The 21,655-nt window shown below is 33.2% G+C and overlaps 1 protein-coding gene across 1 annotated transcript in view; it reads left to right on the top strand.

Annotated features, from left to right (window-relative positions):
* moody (G-protein coupled receptor moody) overlaps positions 1 to 21,655 on the top strand; it is a 143,293-nt gene that overhangs the window by 98,788 nt on the left and 22,850 nt on the right. The window contains exons 4-7 of the mRNA XM_088227475.1: positions 874 to 1,044; positions 1,619 to 1,746; positions 3,488 to 3,641; positions 9,688 to 9,926. Coding sequence (XP_088083601.1) covers positions 874 to 1,044; positions 1,619 to 1,746; positions 3,488 to 3,641; positions 9,688 to 9,926 — 692 coding nt within the window. The remainder of the gene's footprint in view (positions 1 to 873; positions 1,045 to 1,618; positions 1,747 to 3,487; positions 3,642 to 9,687; positions 9,927 to 21,655) is intronic.

The raw sequence follows: 21,655 nt of genomic DNA, 5'->3' as shown, positions 1-21,655 counted from the left end.
ATCGAGTCTTGGTGGATAACGATCTCGGACACCTAGAATTATCGGACCATTGGGCCTTACAATTTATTGTTTGCTATTCAGAGCACTCGTAATGTATTAAGGAAGAATTTGTCGATCGATCTGTTAGTATACGGTATAGCGACGTAACAGCCCCTTCTTTATTTACATTTAAGTGAATATTAAAATGTCACTATATAAATATTTAAATTGTTCCTTTATCCTTCTCCTTTCCTTCCGATCCCCTCTCCTCTCTTCATAGTATAGTGTTAATATTTTTTTAATATATTTTCATTTTGTTTATCTTTGTTTTAAATTTTTGTATAAAATTGTAAAATTCAATATGTCCATGTATTTATAATTTTCTCAAACTGAACGGTTTGGGTAGGTAGGAAGAAATTGCCTTAAGGCAATATGCCCGCCCTTATATGTATATGTATATAAAATAACAAATAAATAAATAAATACACATCGTTATTTTATTTTATTTATTTATTTTCATTAAAGCTTTTTGTGCAATCATATATATATATATATATATATATATATATATACATATACAACAACAATACATATACATACATATATACACATACAAACATATATACTGATATGAAACATGAAACTGATATGTATATTTTGTAATGTGTTGAGAATTAACAGGATACTCAGTAATGTTCTCAATGTAACTAAAAATAAATAAATGAAATCAAATGTTCCAGATATCTTAATGTTCTGCAAATTCATTACCGAGATTTTGCATTTGATTTAGAGGAGTGTTGAAACGTATTTCAAACCAATCACTCGAGTAACTTAATTGTTTTGTTATGTTTATTGTACATTTGGATTTACATTTAATCCATGCATTTTTTCCAGTTTATGTGTGGCAGACTTCATCTTCTGTTTGGTGGTTCTTCCATTCGCCATTTCACAGTACACATCAGGAACCTGGAACCATGGAAATGCCCTCTGTAGAGCCATTCCCTTCATGAGATACGGGAATGTTGGAGTCTCTTTGCTCAGCATAGCTCTCATTACAGTCAACAGGTAAAAAATAATAATTAACCAAAAACATTACCTTTGCTCATATACTAAAACTTAACCATTTGGTTAAACACTTTACTAATAGTGAGTAAAAGTTGCTAAAAATATTTATTTACATATATTTTTGTTGCCAACACGTTTTTAGACTGTTTTTTCAAAAAAAATATTGGTAGTCAATTTTTTTATTTTTAGTTTCATAGGGTATTGTTTATTGTGTTGTATTAATTTTTAAATTTATTTAATATCTCATTATTTTGTGGACGCAATTTGCAATACTAAAAATACACGTTTAACAGCCAATATTAATGAGTAAGTGCCTGTCGGTCTACCAAATAAACACACTATTTTATTTGAGTTGGTACGCACATTTAACCATTTTTAAAAAAAAGTCATATAATGTAAATATTTTACAGGTTCTACGACACTATTGTCAGTACCTGTTAAAATTGCATACATGTTTTTCTTTTTGATAAAATATATTTAAATTAAACGAAATGAGAACAGGTTCGCATAATAAACGTAGTAAATAAAGATTATAATAGACATTAACACGTAAAATGTTTTCATTTATTTTTAGGTACATAATGATAGCACACCATGGAATATACGCCAGGGTTTACAAGAAAGGGTGGATAGCAGCAATGATCGTATTTAGTTGGCTCTTCAGTTATGGCATGCAAATACCAACCCTTATCGGAATTTGGGGTAAGAAATAATATGCCTTCATTTCAGACACCGCACGCGCACCGGTAAATTCTCTAATGAAAATGTATTATTATTTTTATAGCATTACCTTTGTGGTCAAACATTTCAACCTACCGTTTTTTTACCCGTTTCCTACCTGTCTCTTCGTCGGGACTATCGCTACGAGAATATTAACTACCTTTAGATTACCTTCAGGTTTAGTTATAAGGCGTATTTCTTAAAAACAAGATTGTTGACACTACTTGACACGAATCACGAAAAATCCTCTCCTGAAAAATGACTCTTCAAGAGAATGACGTGTTTTGAAAAAATGGTCCTCAATTGAGGGTATTATTTGCAAACACGACTCGTTCCGATACAAGTATATCAAAAGGAGCCGTGCTTGCAAATAATACCCTTAATTGTTGATTTGGGATGAGCTTTTAATTTTAAAAATACAATATTTCACAACAAGTAAAACGTACTTAACAACTTGTGCTTAAAACCCGACGATTCTTATTTTTATTCTTAGAGGTGGGTGTCAGTGCTATGCTTTATGTTCCTGACGTCACTGCGACCTGTGAAGATCTATTTTGACGGTTCCCCCTGAAAAGTTCTCGCCCTCCAACCCAGGTCGATAATGGGCCTTTTAAGTTTAGTTTAGTATATTTTTTACATAGGATTCATTGAATCACTAATAAAAGTAAATAAATGACAAATAAATAACACAATTCAACAATAAGTAAATTAAACCTAACAAACGAATAAATTCAAATCAGCAACACAATCAAGATTTCTCTGTTTTGGATGTGTTTTAAAGTTCTTATGGCCTCTTTTTAGATCCGCACATTGCAAAAACATTTTTTTTAGCTGTAGTAAAATGTAATTTTTTTTTTTTCAAAAAATTCTTTGATTACAAAATATTCGCGTTTTTTTTTTTTAATTTACATTTACTGCTACTAGCAACCTTAGTATTTACAGCAAATTTGCCTGTCACCCTCAATCAAATTTTCCCAATTCGCGATGGGGTATGTTAGTTCATTAGCTTGTTAGTAAACCGGAAGAAACTAGTCCGATCGGGAGAACCAGAACCGTTACCACCACTCTACGGGCCAAATAATTCAAATCAACAAACTTAAATCAGTAAACACGAATCTAGTTCCAAGCTGTCTTATCCTGCAAATATTCTTCGACTCTATAGTAGCTTTTTTTAAACAGCCAGTGCTTGACAAAATTTTAACTTTTTTTAGCAAAGGCTGAATTTCAACTGGCTACTGTGTGGAAGGCGAGAGTTTTCATTTTGCTAAATCTTCCCCTCCAAGCCCAGATCCGTAAAGTGTCAGGCTATTAGGTAGGGGGCGGGCTCTTCAACATCCTCAGGTTTAACCATAGGTCCCCCGAGGATAGTGCTAGTTTTATGATGTAAAGCATTACACTTACATTGAATGCGTATAGGTGTTTCCTCATCTGCACTGCAGACTCTACCTCTAGAAGTTTCGGAAAGGTTTATTCTAGCAAGGTGTTTGTTCAATCTGCAGTGCCCTATAAGGGCTCTAGTGATAACTCTAGCTTGATTTCGGCTGAGATTTATTAGGTCAAAGGCAAACCCTACGATATTCCTTTCTCTAAAGTGTTATCCACCTCTGTTGTAATCACAATAAACTAATCTTCATACTTCCTAGGGAGATGAATCCAGTCCTTGTTTTCAAAAATTTCTACAACTCAAAGTTTTGTCGATTCCTATATGTGTTTACTTTTTCAGGGTCTTTTGGTTACGACGATAAACTTGGTACTTGCTCCATCAACGTGGACCGCTGGGGACGCTCTTCGAAAACAGCACTCTTCGTCATCGCCTTCCTGGTTCCTTGCATCATTATTATCATTTGCTACGCTAGAATTTTCTGGGTTGTTCACAGGTAAGCCAATGAAAACACTGCCTCGAATTAAATTAATCTTTTATCCCAGTGCCACAATTATGAACGCTATTTTCATCAGTATATAACGAGACGGTATACTTAACTTCTGTACTATCTGTATCTTCCTCGGTATGTTCTACCTACTTGTCATATCCACATCATATGATCGAAACAAACCAATGAATGACAGCAAAAATTAGTCCGCGTTCCTTACATCATTAACATTTAAAGTATTGCTCATTTATATTTTAAATAGCCTTCTGTGATAGAAAGTGCCCACTTCAAAGCGATTATTAACTTCAATAAATCCCAATTAAGCAAAAAATGCTATAAAGTATTTAGAAGATATTTCTTCAGTTCTTTTTTTTCATTGGAAGATCTTTCATGTTAATGATAGTTTGTGGGTGATTATTGAACATTTACAACAGTGATGAAGAACATTTAAGAAAAGGTAATATAGAAGTCCAGGCATCTACAGGGCTTATGACCTGTCAATGGCTGGTTTAAGTGGCCACTTTACACACTGTGTAACATTCACCATTCTGCCTATATTTGAACATCTATATTCCTTCAATTCTTTCATCTGTTGATGTTTGTGAAGTTAAAGAGCTGAAACCTTTATTTATGCGGGTGAGATTCGCGTAATTGAATTATTTCACCTACATACTAGGCATCGCCTGAAAATATTTTTTTTTCAATTTCTATACTTCTTCATGGACCAGGTAATTTATCAACAATATTTTGAGTTTGTCCTAATTTTTGTAGACAAGGACTGGATTCAACTCCCTGGGGAGCTGTTTCAGGCGTTGCCTAGTATGTAGGTGAAATAATTCAATTAGATGAATCTCACCCGCATAAATAAAGGTTTCAGCACTTTAACTTCACAAACACCAACAGATGAAAGAATTGAAGGAATATAGATGTTCAAATATAGGCAGAATGGTGAATGTAACACAGTGTGTAAAGTGGCCACTTAAACCAGCCATTGACAGGTCATAAGCCCTGTAGATGCCTGGACTTCTATATTACCTTCTCCTAAATGTTCTTCATCTCTGTTGTAATATGTTAATATAAACAGCTCCCCAGGGAGTTGAATCCAGTCCTTGTCTACAAAAATTTGGACAAACTCAAAATATTGTTATTGAACAACCTTGAAATAACGCAATTTAATGTTCATTCTCCGAAATTAATTGTAATTCGGGGAACGAGCAGGGAGCCCTTACTTTTTAATCGTGTTGTGAGTGTGGGAAACTCTTTTTTTATATTTCAGATCAACGTAGTGATCTACAATCAATTTGTAGTCACACAGTTGTTTTACCGGCAGGACATTACAGAGTTAATTTTTTTTTTTTTTAATAAAAAAATATATATTTATATACACCTTCGCCTATAATGTTCGCCTCACGGATTATACTATCTGGTACAATCCCTTTAAACAATTTCACCTGAGTAATCATAAATTTTACCCAGATGAGACAGGAAAGTGAGATCCCAGGCACGCACTCCGTAAGATATAATATGGATTGCTTCATAGTTTTATATTCTTTTGTTCATTGCGCAAATGTTTGTAATTGGCTTAGGCCGTATCTTTATATATGTATGATTCTTCTGTAGGTGTGATGTCACTGAACTCTTCCTAAACTGCTTAACCGATTTACGTGCGGTTATGAGAGAAATGTAGATCTTTGCACAGCGCGTGTTAGTAGATATTAAAATCTTCAATCGAACACATAATAAAGAAGTTAGGAGCATAAATGTTTTATTCACCGATCTACCAGGGTTGCATTCGAGGAGAATTCAAATACAAAAAAAGGAAGGATAATGTTTTTTAGAGACATTATTAACTGACATTCAATACATTTGTGAAAATCACATTCATGAATAAAGTGCACCCCGGTCTTTTTTTCATTTAATAGAGCCTTCTACCAAAACATAATAACCTCGGCAAAAAACAAGCTACATTAGTAAATATAAACACAAGAACAACACGAATAACAATACAGACACAAATAATATACAGGTGAGAAATGCTGATTAACATTTATTATATTGATTAACATTTGCAAAAATAATTCTATATTTGAAAATGAATTATTTCATGTTTTGGAATTCAACCATAAACAAGTACCTAGGTACCTACTTGAATTTAATGTTTCAATATTAATAATTTTTAGTTTTGGAATTCAATCATTAACAAGAACTTAAGTACCTACTTATCAATGAAAAATCTTATTCCAAGGTAAAAAGCAGGTAAACCAACGTTCGAGCAGGACAACGTCTGTCAGGTCCGCGAGTATACTAAATAATAAATTAAATTAAATAATGGCCAAATTCTTTATAGCCGTTTTTACAGCAAATCACATCAAAATTTTAAAATACACACACGAGTTTGTGAAATTACTTTGAATCAGCGAAGTGTTAAAATACTTGACAGTTGTTAAATTCAATTTTATTTCCCGTGTATCGTTATTTTTATGCGAATAAATTCCACTTTCAGGAGCTTTAAGGATTTCTGCCAAATCTGTAAATTTCATAAAAAAAGAATTTGATATAGAAAGCATGGGATGCGTAATAAAAGCTGAACGTGATATTATTATTTTGTCGGATAAAAGGATGAAAGGTCTCAAGGATCATTCAATGTATGGAAAGGATAAGAAAATAAAAAATATCCTGAGAAAAATATATAATAGGGATTTTCCCTAGATATATGTATATGTTCAAGGGCACTGTACAATAAATAAATACACAAACACGTCTTGCAGCTACAGAGGGCATGGGCGATTGGGATTCTAGTTCCCATTTTTATTTTTTTTATTTATTTATAAATCATATAACACAAAGTATTTTAAGGTTCGTAGGTTTTCACGGCCTTCAGAATACAGATAGTGTTTTTCTGGGTTATTATGCCGTGTTTGTGGGCTTTGTATTGCCGACGTTTCGGAGCACATTGCAGTGTCCATCTTCAGGGCTGAATGTATGAGTGTAGTTTTTAGTGTGTTTAATTGTGAGGAATTTGTACCGTGTCGCAGTCGGGCAATGTATGTGGTTAAGTGTGTGGAGTTTGTACCGTGGGCTTTGGAAGCTCAAATGTGCTCCGAAACGTCGGCAATACAAAGCCCACAAACACGGCATAATAACCCAGAAAAACACTATCTGTACAAAGTATTTTACAAGTAAAATACTTTAAATTACATTCCCAGGAGTTACAACAGCTCAATTCGGGACATAAATAATATTAACATTTAGAAAATAACACATATTGAGAACAACAAAGAAACAAAGAGGGTTTAGCACCTTTATAACTAAATATAGCACAACAATATATACGCCTAAAACCTTTTCTAACACAAGCAGAATAAATAAATATAAAAAAACGCTTTTAAGAATAAAAAAAGTAGTAAATCTACTAAGGGAGATAAGGTCATTAACATCACATGCCATGCAGATAATGCTGCCATAGTGATGATGAGAACATATTTATCTCAGTTAGTAAACATCTGGATGCCTAAGAAATGTCGTATAGTCTAATGAACAACAATTTTCCATTTATGATATATTTCAATAACAGATTGGAGCTTTTATTAATATTTAAAGCAAAAACATTCTGGTCAAACGTTTTACTAAATGTATCCAATATTTGTATCTAACCACTTACCGACTTTTTTACGTCTACCGGTTTCGAGACGTACTCGTCTCTTTGTCAGGACACCAATTAAACCACTGACCTTAGATTTAATAATATATGACAAAGCTTTAGTATGACGTCGTAGTTGAAGATAAAATTCTGAATTCCCGACTGACTACAAAGATATATTACCGATCCCCCCACCATCAAGTTTTGATGTAAGTAAGGTATCGGTTTATACTGACGGGTCTAGAAACTCTCGATACGTTTGTCTACACAATTAATGTGTCAAAAATTTTGTTCCACCGAGCAATTTTTCCTTTGATTATGATTTATTTAAATTTTTAATCGTTTTGAGGTTGGCACTTTTTTTCTTAAAAGCCTATTAAAAATATGAGAGAGAAATAAGTAAATTTTGAAGCCGAATTAAATTCTGACATAACTGTCAGTTTAATAAAAACGAACGCCTAGATGCTAAAAATAATGTTGCTAGGTTTTGTCCTATTAATGTATAAGAGCATTCAGGCTTTAAAAAGTTACCACTGTAAAAAATAAATTTAGTTATTATATTTTTAACTATATTTCTGAAAAAACGTATAGAGAGTCGGCCTTGTAATCGCTCAGTACTACCTCAGTAGACAAATGCCGACGGTCGTTAAGTCGATTGTCTTCAAGTGTCAAAAGCTTTTTAAAAATCATCTTTAAGTGAGCCTTTTTTGCTTGAATTGGGATTTATTGGAGTTTTTTAGTAGTTTACAGAAGGTAATTTAAAATATAAATAAGAACTATTTTAAATTTTAATGAAGTAAGGAACGCCGACTAATTTTTTCGGTCATTCATTGGTTCGTTTCGATCATATGATGTCGAGATGACCAGTAGGTAGAACATACTGAGGAAGATACAGATAGTACAGAAGTTAAGTATACCGTCTCGATATGTACAGATGAAGATAGCGTTCATAATTGAGGCCCTTGAGATGTTAAAGAGATTGTCCCCTACCTAATAGCCCGATACTTTACGGATCTGGGCTTGAAGGGGGAGATTTAGCAAAATGTAAACTTTCGCCTTCCACGGCGAGAGTTTACAGTTTGACAATATGCGGTGTCAGAGAAGTTTGATGAATAGGTATTTGAATATAGCTTTGCTGTCACTCTCGCAGATGCAGATATTGTGCAAAAAAGACAACAGCACGTCGCACTGATTATTCCCTAATAAAATCGACGAAATTGAGGTTTCATTGTCCCATTTTCTGCACCCCAAAACTGAGCTGATTTGATTTACTTTTTGAGAAAAGGCATCAGAATAAAATATTCTGCGTCAAAACCTTTTCCGTTTTTCAAAATTATTAATCATGTTTGTATACCCTATGTCCAAAACAGCAGATTAAACTAAGTGCTTTTATTCTATTTCAATTAAATAAATTTATTTGAAAACATATACATTACAAACTTAATTAATTCAAGACGTACATATTATAAAAAGAAAAATTACACAAAAGAAACTTGTCTCAAGCTAGTAGAAAAATCCTTCCATGGAAAACCCCTTCAGATACATGGAATAGATCAATATCCAGAGCGATGTTGTTTCAAAATAACGGTGGCCTTCCAACAGATTTAAGCATCTTAATCTCAAAATTATTAACCATATCCCGCAACAATTGTTAAAAATGTGTAGTCAGATACATTTATGGGTTTTTGGATGGTCCTACCTCCCATAAGAAACAATTGATCAAAAAAGCAAAATGATAGAGACACGTTGATGGTAAATAACTATCGTAAATCACTGCATAGTAAATAACTATGGTAAATCACTGCTCTAGTTTCTTAATCTAGAGAGAAAATATAGAAATACATTTGAATTTGACACGCGCCGTGACGCAGTTGGTTAGACGGCCAACTGTGAAACTGGCGTCGCGGGTTCGATTCCCGCCAGTTGCAAGAAAAAATCCAAGAAAGATTTTTTTCTCGATTGGTCTGGGTGTTGTGGTGTATTTTTTATATTCTTCTTCCACATCCTCTCTATCCCACCTGCTGACAAGCCTCAAAATAGAGGCTTAGCGGGTTATTCCGTAAAAAGAAATATTTTAAAAAATTTAAAAAGTCAAAACCCTTTTCCTCTTAATAAGGGATTAATCACTACCATAAATCATCTGAAAATTATGTTTGGTGACCTTTAACTGTAGCTAGGTTATTTATAGACCCGGGCTTGGAAGGCAAGAACTTTTCACGGGGACCCATCACAATAGGTCTTCACAGGTCGCAGTGACGTCAGGAGCTTACATAACACTGACCCCCACCACCAAGAATTATTTGTTAAATTATTTATTTTTATATGTTGTGTGTTGTTTATTGTTTCTCTTCCATTCTTTGATTCTCTTATAATATTTTTAAAAATATTACAAAATAATATTTCTTATTTTAGTTCTGAAGCCAGGATGAGGAAGCACAACAAGGCGGCCCAGGCCGCCACGGCCAGCGCTGCAGTTGCCACCGTTAGTGGGCCGGTCACCGCGGCCAGGGCTCGCGACTCCAGGGAACTGAAGGCCAGGAGGAACGAGTGGAGAATCACCAAGATGGTGCTGGCCATCTTCCTGTCCTTCCTGGTGTGCTACCTGCCCATCACCATCGTCAAGGTCGCTGATAAGGACGTTTCCTACCCGGGTGAGCTGGCCAAATGATATTTCATATGTTATATTGATTTATTTGGTATAATTTTTTTTTTTGAGAAGGGAATATGGAAGTCTAGGCATTTACAAATTATATTAAATCTGCCTATGTTTAAGCATCCAGATTTCCTCAACTCTTCCATCTATTGACTTTTGTGAAGTAAAAGAGCTGAAACCTTTATCATGTGAGTGAAATTTACCCGGTGTAATCATCTCACCTACTACGCAACGCCTGAAAACAAATTGTCATTTTTTATGCTTCTTACATCAGTTAGTTTAATCAACTCTGTTTTAAGTATGACATTTAAACATATGCAGAATGGTGAATGTTACACGGTGTGTTAAGTGGCTACTTAAACCAGCCATGATAGGTCATAAGCCCTGTAAATGGTTAGACTTCCATATTCCCTTAAAAATGTTTTCCCCTTGTAGCGATAATTTTAGATCTAAATTACCCTCTAGGGAGGAAATCCAGCCTGTCTAAAAACATTTGGACGTACTCAAAACAATGTTGATTATTTTTTTCTCGCAAAACGGAACATCTACATTTTTTTTAATGTCTTTAACATGATGGACCCTGAAATACAGGTTACCGATTTAAAAATATAAACAATTAAAGTACATAAATAATTATAATGCCAGATGCTGGCTAGTGTCGTATCATTGCGGAGATTTAGAATCCCAGGGGGGTAGCTACAAAAATGCGGATTGTGATTTAAGCTTAGTTTCAGTGATTCCATAATCATATTTTGGGGTTTAGCTTGTGATGAACGCAAACACGCACTTTTATCCTATGTAACGTCAGAAAATATGATTATGGCATTACTGAACAGAAAAAACTTTCGTATTTATATGTAAAGCGATAAGATAAATGGGAAGCCAAGCAATTGATTTTATAAACTTGATATGAGAAAACTTAGGACCAAAAAAACTGCATTTCACCAAACCATTATTTTTTAACTATTTTTTTGGGGGTTCATAAACTGTTCTTTTTTAAACGTCTTTTCGAAACAGATTAATTTATGAAACGGTAACTGCCAATTATATTAAAAAAAAACGAAATTCCCATCACCATTAGCAGCTATAAAGCCTATGGACGAATAGAGTTTTGGCAATTTCAAAATGATTTCAATAAAAAAATGTACGTTGAGCAGAGAAGTGTTTGTAGTTAATGATACAAAAATAAACAAGAAACATCTAAATAAATAAAGCACTGTTCAATATTCATTTATTGAAAACGCATTTCTTTTTTGTGGCGTCGAGTTATTTAAGGAATTCGTAGTTTTAGATATAAGACAAACGTTTACTCGTATATTTATAAAATTTTAGTATGCGTAAAGGTAAATTATTCTCCTTTACCCCAAAAGGAACATTCCCACTCTAAGAGTAAACCAACTATAAAATAGGTAATAATTACCTTAATACTTAATACTTAACCTCAATATCAAATACATAGATGGCGCTCCAAACGCGCTAGCGAAAGCTTTCCTTGTTTCATGACATATATACAAAAACCAAAAATGTCACCGATATGGATATTCGCTAATAAGCGGAATGGGGAATGTTGTAGAATTCTACATAAAAGTGGCCACTTGAACCCAACCTATGACAGGTCATAAGCCCTGTAAACGCTCGAATATCCATAATCTTGAAACAAAAATTCTACCCATCTCTGTAGTGATATAAATAATAATATAAAATAGGTCATGGGGTCTGCCACAAACATAAAAATTTCAGGTTTATGGGACCCGAAAAGTTCAATTTATTGTCAAAAATTGTAAAACCATGATCCGGATTAAATTGGATAGATTTAATTTTGAGATTTGAAAAAAAAAGTCAGAAAAATCAATATAATTATTTTTTCAACCAGAGGCGGCCATCCGTGCAATCTTCTGTTTCACACGAATATTGCAAAACGTTTTCTTTTGTATGATTTCTGATCCGTCGATTCGAGGCGTCTGTTCCTTTTATATTTTGTTGCCGTTAAGAAGAGATGTTAATACAACAACAGGAATCGAAAAGTTTGAAAGTCATTAAAATTTACTTGCGACATGTTTTGACTCTTTTTACTCTTGTACCCAGTTGTAAGCTAGTCTATGCATAAATTGATGCAGAACGTATTCAAAATAATTTCCCATAGAAAAAACATGCTTATCTTATAATATGTATAGGAAAACTTACATATAATGACATTTGAATGTACTTCTGTTTTTGTAATATAAGCGTGCAAATTAGAGGAAAAAATGAAAGTTATATTAAAATAATTATTCTTCCGATTTCTCCCACAAACAATATTATTTTTAAAGACCTATTTACTTCTTTTTACTGGATTTTTGGTATTGCTAAAATAATATTAACTGGTATTAATTTAACACATTTTTAAAAATCGTATCCTGCATTAAGTGCACTCTGTTAGTAAAAAGATTATAGTTAGACACTTAGAAACTAATTATAAACTTGAATATTTATTTTTTTAATTGAAGAATTAAATCATTAACAATTACCTAGATAGGTATTTGTTAATTTTTTTACGTTTATCCGAACGGTTTTTATACGCTTTTACGACACAATCAATGATTTTTGTTACGAATTAAATGTCAAGCTCATGTCAAATCTCAGCTGGTGGTTAAAAAACGGCTAAATACGCGTCGGGCAGGACTGAGCGTTTGGGCATGAGTCATAACTGACATAACTTTAGAAGGTTCCGGATGCGTCTTTGTGTATTAATAGGTCAATGGTTTAATTTAAGAAAACCTTAACAGATTTTAAGGTTACCTAAAAGCAATGTGAAGCAAAGTTTGTAATTTAAAAATGTTTTATCTTAAGAGGAAACGCGGTCTCATTTTTCCTGATACGAACGTATTTTTTATTTTTTTAAAATTTATTTTTCGCATAATAAAACAAAAATTAATAATGAAAATAATGTGACTTCACTGGGGTTACCCGTGTCGAGGACACTTAACAAAATACTTTTTTTAAATATTTTACATGTGTGAATATAAACAAAGGAGACTTAATATACAGAGATAATTTACAAAATATTTAGACAGTTTTATACACTACGTATTTATGATTATATTTCATGTATGTTTATCTGTATTATTTACATTAAAAAACGCACAATAAAAGAACAAAAACATAACATAAACTATACAGTTGTGGAGCAGTTGGTTCAATATCGGTTTAGGCGAATGAGACAATCCATTTTACTTCTACCCAGCTCTACTATCCATTTAATGGCTAATCCAACAATCCGGATAACGTCTGGCACACATTAATCCGAATAGTTGAAGTTTTACTGTATTTATAATTAACTTTTAAACCACAGTAGAATTTTTTCCAGTGTCGTGCGGAAAAAATAAGAGTACCCTTAATATTGTATTATTTCTCTGTTTTAAAAATAATAATAAAAATAATATTTAAAAGACCCATTGAAATTATTTTTTTTATAATCGATTACTTATTTATATGTCGTAAACTAAGTAACATTTACTATTAACAAAGTAAATGGTTGATAGTACACATGTAGCATATAGGCCTCAGGAAATGTTTATGGCATTCCACAAACTGATACCACAACACACTTGAGGAATAATTCATTTAAAGTACTGTAGATATCCACACTAGAGTTCAGTGTTCGAGTGTTTAAGCTTAGTAATATAAATTTATCATTTGTATACTGTTTATTATAATCTAAGTAATAAAAATCTCTTAACATTCACAGTAACTGCAAATAGTCTGGAGTAAATATTGTTTTTTATTATTACTATTGTTGTTTGAAATGCATAATAAAATTTAAGGGAAAGACAAATATGCTAAGTTTGACCTCAAATAAAACGCTTTTAACGTCTCACGCTCCAGGGACTATGAATGATTCTAGTGTAAAAACACATTTTTAAATAATATTTCTTATCAACCATGTCTGGAATCCAACCCGAGACCTCTTGCATGGTTCTTGCAACAAAAAAAAACTTAAGATAGTATTTTAATATTTATACACAACTATATATTACAATTTAGACGCTAAAAGCTTTTGTCGTCACGATCAAATTGCATTTTTTTTGTGAAATATTAAATCACATTTAAAACAAATAGTTCATTTCGACTCCTGTCAGGAATCAAACACGGGACCTTAATCGTGGAAGGTGAATGCAACAACTACAAGGCATGCTTATCTCCCTCAAAAAATAGACTAACACTTAACCCATCTAAAACGGAACAACTATGGATGGCTTCAGCCAGACGACAGAACTTGATTCAGGATACGGCCCTACCCGATGTAAGGAGTACCGCTTTACCCACCTTTAAACTACTTGGAGTCATCCTTAATTCTGACCTTTCTCTTGACGCTCAAATAAGTAGAACGATAAGTTCATGCTTTTACCAGCTAAGACAGATTAAATGCATACGCAAAAATTTGCCAGTTGATGCCGCCCGTCAATTAATAAATGCGTTTGTAGTGTCTAGAGTCGATTATTGTAATGGTATCTACGCAGGTCTACCAATGAATAAAATGACTCGCCTACAGTCTGTATTGAATGCCGCAGCGAGACTTATTTTTGGAATCTCTAAGTTTAGTAATATCACTCCACTACTTCGGGAATTACACTGGCTACGTTTTCGTTTTTACGTTTTGGCTTATGTATAAGTCACTGCACAACTCTGCTCCAGAATATCTAAGGGAACTCGGCATTCCAGATGAACTAGCTGACAGACATCTTACGCTTCGATCAGCTACATCTACATACAAGGAAAAGTTATTATACCTCTACGCAAACAGCGCACTAAATTCGGCGAACGCGCATTTGCGGTCGCAGGCCCTACGGCATGGAATGCTCTCCCAACAGAGGCCCGAAACTGTGAGAGTGAAGTGATGTTTCGGAAGAAACTTATAACCCACTCTAAATCATTTGAATAAATTCTCAGCATGTGGTGACAAAGTACATTATTTTTCTTAAATTAAAAATTAATAAAATTTATATCTTTAGATTGTTGACTTTATAATAATAATAATAATAATAATAATAATAATAACTTATTTTTAGGATTTTTACCTGAGAATCACTTTTCAGTCGAGAACATTCGATTCTATTTCATTTTTCTATTTCACAAACATAACTGTATTCTTCATCTACCTGGACACCGAAAAAAACTTGTTACTTGTAACAGCACGTGACTATTCATTGTATCACGATGTATCATTATTTTTTATTTTTTTTGATAATTAAGAAATATTTGAGTTTTTATTATTTACTCAAATATTTAAATTTTCAGACCATTTCCTAAATGTCGTAAATAACTTGTGATAGGAAAATGGAAATCGAGTTGTGGTAAAGTGGGATTTGAGCCTCGGACTTTTGGCCCGTGAGTCCACAATACTACCGCGGGATCACAACCTGGTTCATTGTGATACTATCTATGTACTGGAATTGTGGTAGACTGCAGCACAATTTTAAAGTTGACCCAGTCGGAGATTGAACCCTTAACCTCAAATTTTATTAGATTCCTTTTTTAATAATTGGCACAAAGTTGTCACTAGAATTTTTATTGCCTGTAACAACTTTGTAGGGCTGTTAAAAGTTCCGCTATATCAAAGCTCTTTCTATGTAGTTCGCGCTACGAGAAAATAATATAAAAAAACAATCTCAACGCAAGTACAATGTTGTCTATTTTTACTGCTACTTTACTGACCCGGTTAACCCTTCAATGTAACAACATTAAATTGTAGGAAGTAATACGTTGTCGATATTGTGCAACCCCTTAGAACCTCGAAAATTTTGTGATACAAGGAAAGGGTAAATCAGCCGAAGGGTTTAATAAATTGAGTTTTTCTACTGACATTTCTTAGTGGAACTGCATTTCAAACATAATAATAAAAATCTTATACACTCCACTCAATATCTTTCTACTTTTATTTAACAAATTTATTAGTGACCGGGTTTCGTCGTGACCGACATCGTCAGACTGGTTGAAGGACCAAGAGTTAATTTATTTTTTTATTTAACACTTATACAATATATACTCGTATACATATAAGGGCGGGCATATTGCCTTAAGGCAATTTCAGCCTACCTACCCAAACCGTTCGCTTTCAGAAAATTACAAGTACATAAACATATTCAAAGGAACTACACCGAATCGTTTAGTTTTATATTATACAAAATAAACTTGAGATTTTGATTTATCTAAAAACTATTAAATTTAATATATCAATAAATAAATTCAAAGTAAATATATAGATTTTTTTAAACTAGTTTAAAAGTGCTTTCAATTTTGATTAGTATGAATGTATATTTATTTTCTATTTCTTTTTTTTTCTTTATGTAGTTTTTTTTTTTCATTTGCTCGTATATTCAAAATTATATAAATTCCAATAAATAAATAACTATAACAGTGTAATTCACTCTCCAAGCACAAGAGTTAGTCTCTTTTTTTGGTGAGTTGCAGTTATAACATATACTAGATATATGAATAAAATTTGTATAAATTAAAAAAACATGTACCATTTATAAAATACATTGATAAAAAAAAATATTAAAAAAAGTATTAAATAATAAGGAAGATAAACATGAATAGTTATTCATCTCTACTCTTACTACTACTACCATCACGCCATTTCCCCGTAGGAGAAGTTAGAGAGGATGGACCGCCACACGTGTCTAAGGCGGCCTCCGTGGTGTAGTGGTCAAGACGCTTGACTCACGCACGGAAGGTTCCGGGTTCGATTCCCGGTGAGAACACAAAAATTAAAATGTGGTTTTTCTCAAGCCTGGGTGCTCTGTGATGTAATTCACCTCCTGGCCTGTTGTGGTGCAAAAAAAATGTAAATAAAAAAAATGTATTTTACATTCTTCAAATGTTGTGTATTATCCTGACACACATTCATAGCTTCTTCCACATTCATACATCATTTCATACATGGCCTTCAGTCGTGTCTGATTTCGACGTGACCAGACTTGAGATTTTGATTTATCTGATAATGTCACGTCTTTCTTGGTCGTCCTCATCCCACGTTACCATTAATTCTAGCCATGTATATTTGCTCTACCGTTCTTTTGTTATCTGTTCGTTCTACATGACAAAACCATCTCAGTGACCCTTTCTTAAACTTCTTAAGATTTGTCCTCTAGCCTAATTTCACCATTCGTAACTCCCTCATACATTGACTTCCCACACATTCGTCTAAGCGTCCGCATTTTGATCGCATTCACTCTGTTTTATTCTTCCTCTACCAGTTCCATATTTCACATCCATACATTAGTATTCAACCCCCTTTGAAAACAAAATACGCGTTGGGAGGATCATTACCGCGCTTCTTCTACAGGTAAAATCACTAAAATGTTTTTTCCAACGCTGGCTGATGCAGCAAACTTCCGTCATCATCACCAAAGTACTTTCGAAACGACCCAAATTTTTACCGGACACGGAGCTATGAGAAGTTATCTATATAGGTTTAAATTAAGGAATGATGACTATTGTCCATGCGATGATATTTCTTCACAGAGTATAGAACATCTGTTATTTCAGTGCCCATTTTTAAGTTTGCAACGCCATAATCTTGAAGCAGAATGCAGGAAAGATGGAATATCCTTAACAGATATCCACACTGTAGTTAAAAGTAGTTATCACGCGCCATTGTTCTTGAACTTTGCAACAATGGTGATTGGACTCATAAAGGTAATAAACCAAAATCAGTGATCGAACATCCCATTTCCAAGACAAACAAAAACTTTTTTTTTCCGAGTACCTTAGCCTTGTACATGACACGTAAGGCTACTAAATACAGGGGTCAAAATATATATATAATTTTTTTTTAAAAAACCCCTTTGTGAAATGCTAGTCTAAATTCGATTGACATATTTTTATTCGTAATTAATGTGTTTTTATTACAATTATTTGGTTACCCGGTTTCACTCTCCTTTAAACATCTTTTTCTACACTTCCATCTCTTGTAAATCATTCATTCTAGAGCAATGGCGGTATAGGTACTAAATTTCTAGTGACGCTATAATATATTTTATTCCCCAATACTGTAAGACTTTAAAACGAAATATTGGTAGTAAGAATAAGCGTAGGTTTGTTTTTTTGAAATTTGATAAAACTACGAAGTTATTCATTACTAGATACATACGAACTTAATGCCAAAACGCGCGGTAGCGACCAAAGCTGACTAACACAAGAATAGATACGACGATATAGCTACTCCGCCCTCTTCTTTTTACTTCTTCTACAAGGTGCCATAAAAATCAGACTCATCGTTTGAATGAATTATGTTTAAAACATTCCCTCAAGGTCAAAACTCGCTCGAGGCTTTTTTACTTTCCGCCTAACCGATATTAACGTACTCTAAATTCAACCTTATGTACATTAAAATAAATATGTGTTTTGCTTGCAGCACGTTTCGTCTGAAGGACTGCGACTAAATTAATAGACTAAAAACTTGTGTGCATTGTCCGTGCGTTGCAAAAAACCGTATTTTGGACAAGGGAATAGGGTTGTTTTTACGTTGATATATTTTTATGCTAAAACTTTTTCTTCAACGCAACGCTTTGTTAACGCGTGGAGTTTGATTTTTCTAGTGAGGCAGAACCTCAATGGCCTCACCTGCAAAATCGCCACTGTCTAGAGACTATTTGTTGCAAATCCTCATTGCTGCTTGCCTAAATAACCGTATTATTTATTTATTACAAAAGTATAAACACTACCTAAAACAGTAACATATCCTCAACTTAATAAGGTCAAAAGCTCTGTGTTAAACTGGAAAGCGTCCCTACATAATATTAAAAATGTAAATATAAAAATTAAAACATAAATATCGATATCATATCACCAAGATTTACCTGTTTTTAATATTTAAAGCATTAACTTGGTGATCAAACAACCTGGCCTTAGGAGATATAAAGACGACCAATGCGAAGCAAAACCTTTTAGAATCCCTATTAATTATAGTATTAACATAGATATGTACATTGTATGGGACTCCCTCCATATGCGTTAGGGTAGCATTATAATCTACGTGTCACTGCAAATCCCGGCCCCAATGTTAAAGATATAAATAATCTTAAATCTAATTTTACAGAGTTGAGTATTAAATAAATTAATCCCTATTGAATCCCTTTTAAGGGTGTGTTTTTACGAGTAAAATTAATTTTAAAACATTAAAATAGACCAATATCTCAACAGAGACAAGTAACAGAGATGAAGAAATTGTTGGAGACAATGGAAATTTGTGGTGCTATTCTGAACACTTTTATCCAGCATATTTACATGCAAAATATGCGAGATAAAAGTGTTTTCTACGGCATATTAGCCTTGGGCGTTTACACAACTTGCAACCTGTCATTGGTTGGTTAAAGTTTTCTCTTTACGCACTGTGTAACATTCACCATTTTGCCTGTGTTTATTTATTTACGGACATTGACCATTTGTACAATTCATAGGGGTATTAAAATTAAAATATAAGTTTAGCTAAAAACATTTAAAATAAGAAAAACAGCATTGACAAACATAAATAACATCGAGAAAAGATCAGGACTATTTATTTAGTGCTCGTTTAAATCGTTGTAAACTAAAACCAAAAAAGTCCAGATCTTGTCTTGAGTTTACAATACGACTAAGGCGGGTCTCTGGAGAATTAAGATCATAGTTTGCTCTATGCTGATCGATGAACAGTTCTTCATTTCTTTTCAACCTACGAGTCGGAATATGGAATTTTACCTGTCCCAGTAATGATGGCACATCGATTGTACCATTTAGTATGCCGAACATATGTATGGAGTCAATATTAGTTCTACATTATTATACACTAGAAATATTTGACATTGACACTAAAATAACATCTATATTTCTTCAATTCTTACATTTGTTGATTTGTTTTAAGTTGGATATTTAATTTTGTATTACTGTGTACAGTAAAAGGCGATAAGCCGTGTAAAATAAAATTTAAAATTAAAATAACATAATATATGTGTTATTACCTTATCTGTTCTTAAATTATGTATAAGGCACCGCTTTGGTACACCGATCTCTGCCAATCTCAATTTTTTTTAGGTATTACATAAAATACAAAATGATTAGTCAGACTGTTCGTGCTATTTTTAGAGACTACTTCAGAATATGCGTACCTTAAGCTTCGTAGAGAATAATGACTGCCAACCTTTGCTACTACGCGCTTCAGAAACAATTACTATCTAAACTAATACGAAGAAATACTAATATAATACTGAACAAAACTCTGATCAAACCAATCCTGACATTTGCCTCCAAAACCTGGGTAATATCAATGAATATTGAGGGAACCATTGCAGCGTTCGAAATAAGAATCTTCAGAGTTGTCAATGACCTTGTGAGAGAAAATAACCATTGGCATTGTCGGTACAAAAAGGAGCTCTATGTTATCTACGGAGCTGAGCTGAGGGGGGCTGGCCATATAATCAGAATGGACGATGAAAACCCCATAAAACTCCTAACTCTCTCTGTGTCACAAGAACGATGAAGACCAGGAATGCCCAAAATGCGATGGGTGGACTGCATCAGTTCAGATACGACTGCGTTGGAAGTGAGGAACTGGGAAAGAAGGGCAGCAGACAGGCAGGGGTGGAGAAGACACTTTGATACAGTCAAATTCCACCCAGGGCTCTCGAGTTTAAAAGCTTTTTAGCTTTTGCAATGATCAGGAGTTCTTTGTTTCTGAATTTCCTCTGTTTGGGCATGACCTTTTTTGTTGAATGATGTTTAAACAATTAAATCAACGCTCACAATAATATAAAATATATCAGAAATATAAATGTAAATAACGAAATATAAAAAAAATAACGAGATATAATACAGGATATTAAAAGGTTTACAGTATATTTTATTTTATTTTATTAGGTAAACAAACAGTATGTAACAATATTTTGAGTTTGTCCAAATTTTTGTAGACAAGGACTGAATTCAACTCCCTGGGGAGCTGTTTATATTAACATATTACAACAGAGATGAAGAACTACACCAGCCATTGACAGGTCATAAGCCCTGTAGATGCCTGGACTTCTATATTACCTTCTCTTAAATGTTCTTCATCTCTGTTGTAATATGTTAATATAAACAGCTCCCCAGGGAGTTGAATCCAGTCCTTGTCTACAAAAATTTGGACAAACTCAAAATATTGCTGATAAATTACCTGGTCCATGAAGAAGTATAGAAATTGAAAAAATAATATTTTCAGGCGTTGCCTAGTATGTAGGTGAAATAATTCAATTAGTTGAATCTCACCTGCATAAATAAAGGTTTCACAAACATCAACAGAATAAAGAATTGAAGGAATATAGATGTTCAAATATAGGCAGAATGGTGAATGTTACACAGTGTGTAAAGTGGCCACTTAAACCAGCCATTGACAGGTCATAAGCCCTGTAGATGCCTGGACTTCTATATTACCTCCTCTTAAATATTCTTCATCTCTGTTGTAATATGTTAATATAAACAGTATGTACACAAATATTGCCAATTTCTTTGTATATTAGTGTAAGACACTCATGCAGACACCAAAAATATTGTTTACACTTAATACAATATTTTAAATTATGTTCAATATTATAAATGTAAAAGAAACGAAATGAAAAAATATTTACATAATAATAAAATTAAATATCTGCTTCTCTCAAAATTTGTATAATTTTTGACCTAAATTTTTTATTTTTTATTTATTTGACACTTCATATACATATACAACATATATAC

This window comes from Micrasema longulum, unplaced genomic scaffold (assembly GCF_059751315.1).
Source record: "Micrasema longulum isolate JH-2025_06_02 unplaced genomic scaffold, ASM5975131v1 h1tg000507l, whole genome shotgun sequence".
Lineage (NCBI taxonomy): Eukaryota > Metazoa > Arthropoda > Insecta > Trichoptera > Brachycentridae > Micrasema > Micrasema longulum.
This window is presented reverse-complemented; position numbering and strand designations above follow the sequence as displayed.